The 12,401-nt window shown below is 41.1% G+C and overlaps 1 protein-coding gene across 12 annotated transcripts in view; it reads right to left on the bottom strand.

The window, feature by feature from the left end:
• MAST4 (microtubule associated serine/threonine kinase family member 4) overlaps positions 1-12,401 on the bottom strand; it is a 632,006-nt gene that overhangs the window by 17,544 nt on the left and 602,061 nt on the right. For all 12 annotated transcript variants that reach the window (XM_056541555.1, XM_056541557.1, XM_056541556.1 and 9 more), the window contains 4 exons: positions 7,206-7,328; positions 6,842-6,954; positions 5,558-5,685; positions 2,483-2,709 (listed from right to left, as the gene is read on the bottom strand). In XM_056541555.1, the coding sequence (XP_056397530.1) occupies positions 2,483-2,709; positions 5,558-5,685; positions 6,842-6,954; positions 7,206-7,328 (591 nt within the window). The remainder of the gene's footprint in view (positions 1-2,482; positions 2,710-5,557; positions 5,686-6,841; positions 6,955-7,205; positions 7,329-12,401) is intronic.

The following is a 12,401-nucleotide window of genomic DNA, read 5'->3' as shown; positions in this document are numbered from 1 at the left end:
GAAGTTCGTGACGAATCGAATTTACTGTAAGTTCGCTCATCTCTAAAAGGCACCAAAATGTCATCCAAAAATAGGAAAAAGTAAAAATGTAAGAAAAATAAGTAGATAACTAATACAGATAAAGCAAGTACTTACATATAAAAGTAAGAAAGATCTGCTGGGAGCTGTAAATCACTGTCAGTGTTTCCCAAACAGGGAACCTCCAGCTGTTGCAAAACTACAACTCCCAGCATGCCCGGACAGCCAAAGGCTGTCCGGGCATGATGGGAGTTGTAGTTTTGCAACAGCTGGGGGCACCCTGTTTGGGAAACACTGGTCTATGTAGAGGACAGGATCTTCTTCGGGGTCCTGTACAGTACAGGCAATGTCCTAAAAAAGTAATTGAGTCGCCCTCACCTGGTGTCCAAAGGAGCAGCTAACCCTGGTACAGGTAAAGTGTACAGAACATGTAATACCTCCCTGTACTGTAGGGGGAGCCACCAGATATCAGTCAGTGCATACGCTTCAGTAATACAGGGGTTTTACCAGTAAAATGCCCGTTCTGATTGGTCAGTTCCTCCAGTTGTGACATGTTTCACAGATCTGGACTGTCTGTACATTGTATGTTGAGTCTGGTTTCAACTTAAAATGGTCCAGAAAAGACCATTGTATGTTGAAACTATTGTATGTTGAGGCAATTGTAAGTTGAGGGATCACTGTATTGCTCTCTTTGAGAAATTTGTTTTTACCAAAAAACTTTGGTCTGAACTTTCCCTTTGCAATAATGACAAGTCACCAGCTTTTTTTCTGTTAGTGTGCATATGTTACACCTCTTTGAGCATACTCTACCTGATCGACTTAACCACCATTTTACTTTTTCTATTGACTATGAATTGATATAATAAAGATGAGTATCTTTTTTCATTTTTAACTCAATTCTGCAATTCTTGCGTTTTTTTTTTGGCATATTGGTACAACATAAGCATCCAAATGATGCAAGTATTAGATCTGGTACCATGTAGTGCAGAACAGAGAGAATTTTGAGAAAGGTTGACTGCAAATTTAGTTCAAGATGACGTGGTAACTATTTTATCAGTATCTGTTATACACCATATGATTTTATTATCGGCCTCTGTATGTAACGTTCTACCACGTTACTGTCTGCTCACTAAATCATATAAACTAACTATACAGAATGTTTATCTCACAGAAGTAAAAGGGCATAAAATACCCATTAATCTGAGCCTGCCATGGAACAAAAACTATTAACTTGTTAATTATTGTGATTTATAACCTATGTTCTGGAGACAATAGTAATAACAGACACAGTAACACTCATCATCCATGACACAAACTCCTACCAAGTACTTCTTAGAAAATGGATTATTTATCTATAAATACCAATTTGGGCCAAACACCCATACTAGTGATTGCTTAATATTGGCTACTTTGTAGGTAAATATACAGTAAATCACACTGACACACTCTGTTTTTTGTTAACATTGCCACAGTTACATATATAACTACAGCATCAATAGGTGTTGTCAGTCCCAAACTGGCACTCTAGTAAATGGTTCATAGAAGATTTTTATTGACCTATGTATGTGTGGCAATTGGGCTATATTAACTCCAATAATGTCAGAAGAAATCCAGCTGTTTGGCCTGTGCGCCAAAATGATAGACCATACAGTAGTTCCTGCTGCCTTACCCTTTGATTTCCACTTTCTGGTCTCTCTTAAAGAGGAAATGCCCTGTCTGCCACACACTGGCTGAGGCGGTCACTGTTAAGTTCCCATTTTTAAGACGGGACCAGGTGAAGATCGGTGTGGACATGCAATAATCATTTTCTTTTTTTTCACCCAGTTTGTCCCTTTCAAAACTTGTTTGTAGTGAATGAATGGAAACCACCAAAAAATATGTCAGCATATCTGTCCTTTCTGATACATTGTAACAACCCTACCAGCTGTGTAACCAGGACAAGGACAGAATGGGTTTTAGCAAATCTCTTTATAAAGGTGAATTCTTGATATGCTTTCTTTACATATGGGGCAATTCCTTTAAAGGAGGTTTTACAGGACTTTTGGATTGATGGCCTAGCCACAGGATAGGAATCAATCGCTGATTGTTGGGGTACTAAAGCCCTGAACAGTTCACTGTGTAGTGGGGTGAATCTGGCTTACGGCCCTGTTTAGTGTGGGGCACCAAACAACTGATCTACAGAGGGTGCCAAGTACTGGTATCCTGTCAATCAGTAATTGATGGCCTATTCTGGCCTATGATTATATAAGTCTTGTAAAACCCTTTTAAGGACTTCTAAGCACTTCTTATTAACATAGTAAAACTATTTCTCCTCTGAAATACATTAACATCCAAGCATAATACTGGCAGAAAGGGGTCTATAATATTTCCATCAAGATCGTCCTAATGATGCAATGGTTCTTCTATACTTATAAGCAAACACTACACATTGTGATGAATAGATGGAGACCTATCCTATACACACCTGACACTGTGGAGCTGCTAATGCTGACCGGTGTAGAGAGATCGGGATCTTCCTGAGGAGAATCTTCTGATACAAGAACAGACTTATCTCCTTCTTCCTGGGACTCCCCAGCACCTGAATCATCTCGCTCTAGGTCAGAAGAGATGGCAAACTTTGGAAGGAGGTTGGTATTGTGCCGCTGCTTGAGGCTGTCCGCATCAGAAGACGTGGATATCGACAGCTGTTGCCTGTATTGTGAAAGAAAACAAGTTGTGGCTTTATTACTTGTTCACACACTCTGCAAACTAGAAGTTGATGATATTTTAAAAAAATTAAATCCTACACGTCGAACAATGGAGAGGAAAGTGTGACACCCGTCAATCAGCTGTATCCATTATTGCAACCCATCCCCATGCAAGAGCATAGACCAGATAAAGCCAGCAAACAAGAGTGGTTTGGCTTGATTTAAGGGTTCACAAACAGAAGTATTTTCATGGTTGAACAACCGTTTAATACCCGCGCAGTGAACAATTGTTACACTAGCGGAATTCCGCAAGCAGAAGCTCAGAAGTGTGAATGGGAGTGCGGAATCCCATAGAAGTCTATGGGCTTTAATTTGTGGTAGAATTCCTCAAGCGGAAATTCTGCCGTGTGAATAGACCCTTAAGGTGGCCATACACTTTCAACAACTTTTGGCCAAACATTCACTTGTCCTCTATGGAGAGTTAAAGGGTTAAGCCACAGCCTGACCGATCTGGTGGAACCTTATCTTTCCAGAACAATAGTGTCAAGCTGTTGGAATCCAACATATCCTACATGCTGCCATACACCTTAGACAGTTGGCAGTTTCGGCCACATTTTTCTCTATAATGTATGGGCACCTTTATTGGCCATACAGGATTAAAGATATTGGATGAAGGACGAATGAGCATGAACGATGCACCATACGCAGTCAAGTACTAATACATTTTGGACAATTTTTTTGTGGCCAATAACAGTTAGCAGGCGGCTAGAACAATAGTTTGTCTATGACCGCTCGCTACACAATTCCCCCTGCAAAAGATTCTTAAAGGAGTACTCCGGCCCTAAGACATCTTATCCCCTATCCACCCCTAGGCTTGCATTGAGGAGGCGGGATGTGACATCACAAGGGGGGCGGAGTCGTGATGTCACGATACTCCGGCCCCGTTGTCGTGAGGCTTCAGACACAGAGCCTCCAGCACTGCAAGCAGCTGAGACAGGTGGGTGCTGCATGAGAGATTGTGGGGGTCCCCTTTGGCTAGGGTATAAGATGTCTTAGGGCCGGAGTACCCCTTTAACTTAGAATCTTTTTCATTCCCACAATTTATAACCTTGCTGACATTGACAGTTCAGGATTTCCATATAGAGGTCTAATGGCAGCCTGTATAGCATAAACAGGTGGTGGACAGTTTTTGTAAAACAGCCAGAATTTTCCGTGACCTCTGCCTTTACATATGAACATATATGGTGGGCACACAAGAAATGAATTAGGTGGCTGCTACACAGACTGAAGTATCATCACCATCAGCTAGAGACTAAGGGAGGGCCAGAAGAGTATACCACATGCATGGTGAAGCCTCATGACTGACGTGACATGTCATCTACAGATAAAGGTAAAATCAACTAAGTTTCATGCTTTTCTGCTTTAAATACAAAAACAGCAACGTTGTAGAAACAGATCAGATCAACCAAATTAAGGATCCTAAAAGAATATATAAATGTTTTCTTTTTACTTTTATTTTAATTCTCAAACCTGGAACAAAGCTTAATTCAGTATCATGAGCGAAAACATAAAGAACAGTCTACTCTTACTTCTACATGAACATTCACGTCATTTCCCCTTTTATCTGACTTTATGACCTGTACTTTATTGCTTCACACTTTTATGTTTCTTGGGCTTTTGTCAGACAGACACTTTCTTTGCACGGTGCATTTAAAGCTGTAGGTATGCATAAAAGGTTAGTCGGACATGGGTCATACAACGGAATAATAATTCCAGGTACATGGGCCATGATGCTCACAGGGATATTCTAGCCTTAAAGGAGTACTCTGCTGCTAGACATCCAAAGGATAGGGGATAAATTGTCTGATCGTGGGGGTCCCGCTGCTGGGCCCCCCCATGATCACCCACAGCACTCAGCATTCTAAACAAACACCGGGTTCCTGCAGCAGTGGTCGTGACATCACTGCCACGCCCCCCCTTGGTACGTCACACCACGCCCCCTCCATTCATGTCTATGGGAGGGGGAGTGTCAGCCAATACGCCCCCTCCCATAGACATGAATGGAGGGGGTGTGACGTCACGAGGGTTCGTGGCTGTGACGTCACAATCACTGCCTCCGGCTCGGAGTGTTCTGAATAAAATGTTCAAAATGCTGGAGCTCCAGAGTGCCCCTTTAAAGGGGGTGTTCTGGCCCTTAAGACATTTCCTTATTCTGTGGACAGGTTTTTATCACATGCTTGCAACCTCTATGCACTGCCTATGGGAGCACCTGATGTACTGTAGATACGGAATACATTTTTTTAAGGGCTGAAAAATCCCTTTAAGGGTCTATTCACACGTACAATATGATGTGCAAATTTGATGCACAGATTTGATGCGCAGGATTCCAAGCTGTGTTCAGTCATTCAGTTTACATTGAAATCTGCAGCAGAAAATCCTGCGCATCAAATCTGCGCAGAATACTGTACGTGTGAATAGACCATTTATGTGTATTCTGGCCAAAGGCATAAATCAGCTATACATTTGATGATAAAAGCTAAATTGGTGGAACTTCAGCAGGGGTCCACGTTTCCCCCAGTGACATTAACATGGCTAGGAAAAGTTTGATTGGAACGGCAGTCGGACATGCACCATGCCTATCCATTCAAAGTCTATGGTACTGCCGAAAACAGCCATGCACAGCCCACTACTGTGTCCATCAGTGTCACAGACATTACATGGATAGGCAGGGTGCATGTTCGATTAATGTTTCAGAAAAAACTCCTGATTGCATGCATGTGCATTATTTGGCTTGGATGCTGGAATACCCCTTTAATTAACCACCAATAGTAATAGCCCAATACTCAACTCACATCTCAGAGTATTCAGAGCTCCAGCTGAGAGATTCCACAGGAGGTAAATTCAGGTTCTTTGACTTCTCAGCGGTATCATCCTTTTCCTCCATTTTGTTCTGCATCATCTGATCAAAGCTGGTGAATACCTAAAACACACACATAAAATGTGTTATCCTGATAGATATCCCAAGACACATACCTTGTGTAGTGTCAATATTTCAATGTTTTACCAATAAATCATTGGACAGCCCTGCTTTATGACCTGGCGGCGATGGATAAATGACTTTTAGGATAGGTCAACATGCACAGATTTCACAGTGGGATGCGTTTTTCTGAAGACAATTCAATCAAAGCCGACAGTGTTGGATAGTGTATGGGCACACCCCCAATTGGTAACATCCAGTTGGCTATTTAGTCATACATTTATAGTAAGAATTGCTTACTTTAAATTACTAATAGCTATATTTTAAAATACTAGTTAAATATTGCAGTTTTCATTTTCAGTGAAAGGTGATACCAGGTACAGTGAAAGGTGACACCAGTATTAACAATAGATGATGTTCACAGCTCAGCCTCCTCCTCCCTGTAGAATAACCACTGCAAAGGTCATGTCAATGGGACAGCTCCTGTCTATTGTTGCCCATGTACATGGGGCTGTAAGGTTGTAAAGCATCTCTCTAAATGCTGTTAAAAGGGGCCAAGCAGGATTGTAGCCTCCATTAAATGTACGAAAACAAAAAAAGATTAAAAACAGATTAGAAAAAATGAACATGTGTCAGTGACTAGTTCTGCTCAGTAAAATAATAATCAAGGCAATGCAGAGTGATTCAAAAAGAACGATGCAAAGTTATAGTCTCAGTATCCATAGAAGATAACACAAATGTATTTATCTACCCAAGTCTTATCTATACACTACAATTGTTTAAAGCAATTTCCATTGTTAACATGGCAGATTTCTAGGCAGCAGTCAAGTTCTGTCTAGATGCAGCCAGAATATCCTCAGATATGGTCCCACTGTTTCAGTGATGCGTTGTGGCTGGGGGGGGGGGGGGGGGGCAGATACATTTGATGGGGTCGGGTGAAACCCCTTTGCACAAAACCACTCCCCTTCTCTACTGGCACTGCCTACTTGGTAAGCATTGTGGGCAATCTCAAAAAGTTGCAAACTTTTTGCACAAAGCTGGTGTCTGCACACAAATGATGTAGCCTTCTAACATTGCATTGATGATAATGCATCCTCACATTTTGAACACTGTCCTACAAATAGTAAAAAGGGTGTATTATTAATACATATATACTTACTTTAGAGAACCTATGTGAGCTTGAGGAAAACTGTCTAATTTCCATACTGAAGTCCTCATCATTGGTATCATCTTCCTCCTCTGTTTCCATATGATGGTATTTTTCAGACCGGGCTGAAAGTCATAATATTTCACCATTAGAACAAAATATATTAATACTTTCTCACTAATACCTGGAAGGGAAAAAAAAAATCTATAACACAAATAATATTTACCAATATGTTCTATTACCAGGCGGCCACTTACAAAAAAAAGAACATTCACCGAAATGGAGAGGAAGCTATAGCTATAGATGTGTATAAAAATATAGCTATAAATTACGTAGTCTACAAGGTTACAGTTTACTTGAGATCTCATTTACTTACTATCAAAATAGCTTGTGTCATCTTCAGATTCAAGCTGAGGAATGAACTCTGCTTTCTGTCTTAGTAAACTGTTCCAGTCTAAGGCACAAAAGAAGGGATGTTGCTTCACCTCGTAAGCTCCCCCTGGGAAAGCAATGGACAGACAAAGATGTTATGGTGACACATCGGAAGGCAAATTTATATCTTTATAGTAAACACATATGGCAGTGTTTCCTAACCAGAGCTCCTCCAGCTGTTGCAAAAGTGGGAGTCGCAGTTCTGCAACAGCCGGAGGCATCCTGGTTGGGAAACACTGACATACAATGTGTTCACATGTTTTCATTTGCATTTATTGAATATAAAGCTATGAACAGATCAAGACGGAGGCTTTTATTTATTTTTTGCAAATACAGTTCTGGCTTTGTATTTTTTTATACTAGCTGAGTACCCGGCGTTGCCGGTTTTTCCTTCCAAATCCTTGTTGGGGAGGAAAATAGGAAGTGTTTGACTTCATATCCCATCCTCATATATTGTTGTTATATCCCTTCCTCCCATCCCGGTCCTCCCATCCCGGTCCTCCCATCCCGGTCCTCCCATCCCGGTCCTCCCATCCCGGTCCTCCCATCCAGGTCCTCCCATCCAGGTCCTCCCATCCAGGTCCTCCTATCCAGGTCCTCCCATCCCGTCCTCATATCCCAACCCATAATATGTGTACCAGGTATTGAAATATCTCCAGCCGTACGGAAGTTATATGGGAACATACATTTCCCATTGATTTGTATGGGACTTTAAACAAAAACCCTGACCCTCACAAATGGGGGTAGTTAAGGGTTAAATTAACTATCCTATATTTTAAGTGGACATATAAGTAACATGTGACCAAGTATTATGGAAATATCTCCAGCTGTTGGGAAGTTATGCAGTAACATATTTCCCATAGACTTGTATGGGACTTTAAACATAAACCCCTCCCCTGGTAAATGGGGGTGAGTAAGGGTTAAATCACCTATCCTATGTTTGTTGTTGACATATAAGTAACATGTGTGCCAAGTTTCATGTTCATATCTTTAGCCGTTTGGACGTGATGCTGGAACATACACACACACACACACACACACACACACACATACACATACATACACACTGAGTTTTATATATATATATATATATATATATATATAGATAGATAGATAGATTGCAATAAATGCAATTAAAATCCTTGTGTGGTTGTTTGCTGTATGAACACTGTCCTACAAGTTGTAGAGCACCACCTAACAACACACTAGCGGTTATTGAAGCCACAGATTCCGGGCGTAGGCAAGTCAACCCCAGCAGTGCCAGAGACACTATCTTTTATGTACTGTGCAATTAAAATCCTGAACATGTAAACACAGCCTTGGGGATAGGCTTGGGGGATGGGATTGGGGGGTTAAGGACTAAAAATGACATCAGAAAACTGTGTATATTGTAAAAATCCCCCCAGTTCATAGCTGGTATAGATTTCTGTTTCAAATCACAGGGACTGAGACAGATACGCTAAATTTATTAGTTGGGTGAGCCTTGGCACATCCAGTAGATTTATGTTTAGACTGGCCTAAGATCTCTACTAATGTATCCATTTAATGGAGTAGTCCACTATAAAAAAAAAACGTATCCCCTATCCGCAGGCTAGGGAATAAGCATCAGATCGCGATCCAACTGCTGTGAACCTCTGCGATCTTCTGCCCAGCGCCCCAGATCTCCAACAAAAGAGTTGTGTTGACCAGAGCATGAGGCGGTGGCCAACATGCCCCCTCCATGCATCTCTATGGGAGAGCTGGAGATACACGAACTCCGTATCTCTGGCTCTACCAAAGAGATGCATGGAGGGGGCATGTTGGCCACAACTTTGTGCCGTGGTTGACACACTTCATTCACTTCTGACACTTATCCCCTATACTGTGCATAGGGGATAATTTTTTTAAACAGACTTTTTTTTTGCACTTATTACATTGTATACAATATTTGCATTAAAAGGTTCAATGTAGTAACACACAAAAACCTGCATGTGTGAATGAGTCTACATATTCAACCACATGCAGATTTGTTTTCTGTGTACTCATGGATGTACTCATAAATACCCTTTCCTGACATACCTTGACATGGCTGCCTGCAGTAAACTACAGAAGAAACTTTCTGCATATGGGTTTATATAGCTCTCAGTGAACTCATTGGGTTTTGTATAAAGCTGTATGCATTGAGCTCCCCCTGGTGGTGGCTGCAGGTAAACATAATATTGTAAAAGGAAAAAACTGCTCAGTGTCAAGCCCCCTTCTTACAATGGGTCCCATAGCAGTACTGTCTTCCTCTATGGTAGGTGCACCACCAGACCAAGACCTGTTGGGACTGCTCAAACCGTTAAAGAAAATAATTATGGAAATACGGAATAATTAAAGTCAGACATGAATGTGAACGTGAGCTCCTGACAGCTTGATAAACACAATTACGCTGATATATGAGGGACAGTCATGCTATCTTGTCACTGCTAATAAGGCATCAAGGAATTCTTCTAACGTCGGAAAAGACACAGAAACCTGAACCCTGCCAGACCATGCCTGACCTTGCATGCGGGTGATGCAGGTAGTGACTATGACAATAAAGGGTCAGGAAGGACAAAGACAATGAGGACAAACATGAGCAGTCTGTATAAAAAAGCTAAGAAAGCCTCATATATTATGCATAATTGCAATAACCTGTCAGAGGTTTTATATATTTTCTTTAATTAACACCTCTTAGCGAAATCCAATAATGAGGTTTTACTTGCAGTGTGGTTTACTCCTTCCTTTAGCACGCTCTATATATTTCTGTGTGTTTCTGGGCTGACAATTAGTGTGTCCATGGGCATAAGATTTAGTATGGCAGCGTCAATGGCATGTCATGTATGCAGAATATTTATATATATGAAGAAAAATACTGTGTCATCAGAATATTGGAAACATTTAAATGAAAACCTTTAAAAACATTAATGACAAGGTGTATGTGACTACGTTTTATTAAATGTGTCTTCACTTCAGCTTTACCTCTTCCCGTCCCGCCTTACATAAAATAATGGGGTAATTACATGATCTTCGTGCCATGATTCAGGTAAATTACATGCCTTGCTTGATGGCATTGTGCACTTCTACACAGTGCCACCATCAGGGCTTAGTAATCAAACAGAAAGAACGACACTGTACTGTGCTGGGGGAAATAAGTGTGGTGACCCAGGGTGTATGGCGGGACCACTGGGTGTAGCGGTGTAGGTGGTTGGGCCAGATGGTATTAAACCTGGGGGCAAGATGTTGTAACCCCTAGTGTTCGTGACGCCAGGGTGTGGTTGTATGGTGTAGGGCACCGCCAACAACCAACCCAGAAACGGCATATATTAAATGAGAGTCCAAAGCAGGTTTTGATGCAACTGGAACTTTACAGAAGAAGGCAGTATAAGTTTCTTACAGATGGCACACTTCCACAGAGGTGACCGGGACACTCAGGCTTGCTTGGACTTGTAGTAGTTATAATGATGCAGGCCACTGTGCTACTGTTATGACTTTGGCAGGGATAGTAGAGACATGACTTGTAGACATAGATGAGACTTACAGATTAGATATGGCTACATACTTGTAGGCTTTGGCCTAGCTGTATTGGACTGAACTTGTACAGGACTGGTGCTTGCTTTACTGTCCAGGAAGTGAAGTGAGAAGAGAAGAGCAGGAACTCAGCTACTGTGGAGACTACAGTCCTTCATATATCAGGGGCTGGACTAAAGCCCATTGGTAGCTGGTTGTCTCTGGTGGCCTGTGGTTACCTGTGTCTCTGGAACTCTGGATATAGGAAGTTCCTATACTGTGTAAACATCCTAATAACCTTTGCACATAGTTTATATTCACTGTGGACTTGAGGGACTCTACCTGAGGGGACTTTTAAAAACAGTACAGAACCGCGTTCTGTATCGGGACACAACATAAGGATCGGGCTGTCTATTTTCAACTGCCCGATCCTCTTGCTCTGTAGAGATAAATGGAGTTTATCTGTGGCTTTCTTCTCTTCCCCATTCAGAAAACATGCTTTCCCAGCGTGCACTGGGGATTAGGAGAGATATTCAGTAACAGGTGTCTAAAGCTATGTTTACACGATGGAACGTCCACATGGAAAATTCCGTGCAGATATTCAACAGACAACGGAGTGCCGGCAGAACATACTGGCACTAGGACCACTTGGAAATGCGCCATCTCATAGATGGCAGTGCATTTCCTTGCGGTATCCGCAGAAGAAATAGACGTGTCTATTCTTACTGCTGATGCTGAAATCACAATTTCCGTGGCAGAAACATCATAAATACTGCTGCGTGCACAGTGCAGCAGAATCCTTCTGTGGAATTACGCACGGAAATTCCGCCATGTGGCCTAACATGTATGGCTAGCTCAACCAGTATATTGTTGTCAATAGTCATAGATATCTTAATAATGAAGGAGAGACACAGATAATAGGGGAGATAAGCAAAAACCATCTAGAAGGAGGAGATTTATCAAGCTCCGTAGAAGATTTTTTTTTTTGCGTAAAAAGTTGCACGTACTTGCGCACGTGCGACTTTTCTATACATGCTGGGACTTTTAGATTTTTGCTTATTCCAAATTTCATTTCTGAAATTTCATTTCTGCTTAAGTAGTAATATTATATATTTTTTTACTTTGCATTGGTCATGTATTTATCAAATGCGATAGTCGCTATTTATGAAGAAAAAAAGTCGCATCTCCATTTAAAAGTCACATATGTATTTTTTTCCCCTGCTCTCTTGCTACATGTATCACATATCAAAATTTTATAAATCTGGATTTTTTTTCTTTTAACCCCTTAAGGACCAAGCCCATTTTGGCCTTAAGGACCAGACGAATTTTATTTTTGCATTTTTGTTTTTTTCCTCCTCGCCTTCTAAAAATGATTTTTAGATTTTCATCTACAGACTAGTATGAGGGCTTGTCTTTTGCACGACCAGTTGTCCTTTGTAATGACATCACACATTTTACCATAAAATGTATGGCGCAACCAAAAAAATACAAAATAGAAAACCGGAATTTTGCTAATTTTCTAAGGTTTCGTTTTAACGTCGTACAATTTACGGTAAAAATTACATGTTTTCTTTCTGTGAAAAGGATTAAAAAGATACCCATGATTACATACTTTTCTATTATTGTACCG

The sequence above is a fragment of the Hyla sarda genome, chromosome 1 (assembly GCF_029499605.1).
Source record: "Hyla sarda isolate aHylSar1 chromosome 1, aHylSar1.hap1, whole genome shotgun sequence".
Lineage (NCBI taxonomy): Eukaryota > Metazoa > Chordata > Amphibia > Anura > Hylidae > Hyla > Hyla sarda.
Note: the sequence above shows the minus strand (reverse complement) of the source record. Positions and strands in the feature narration are given on the sequence as shown.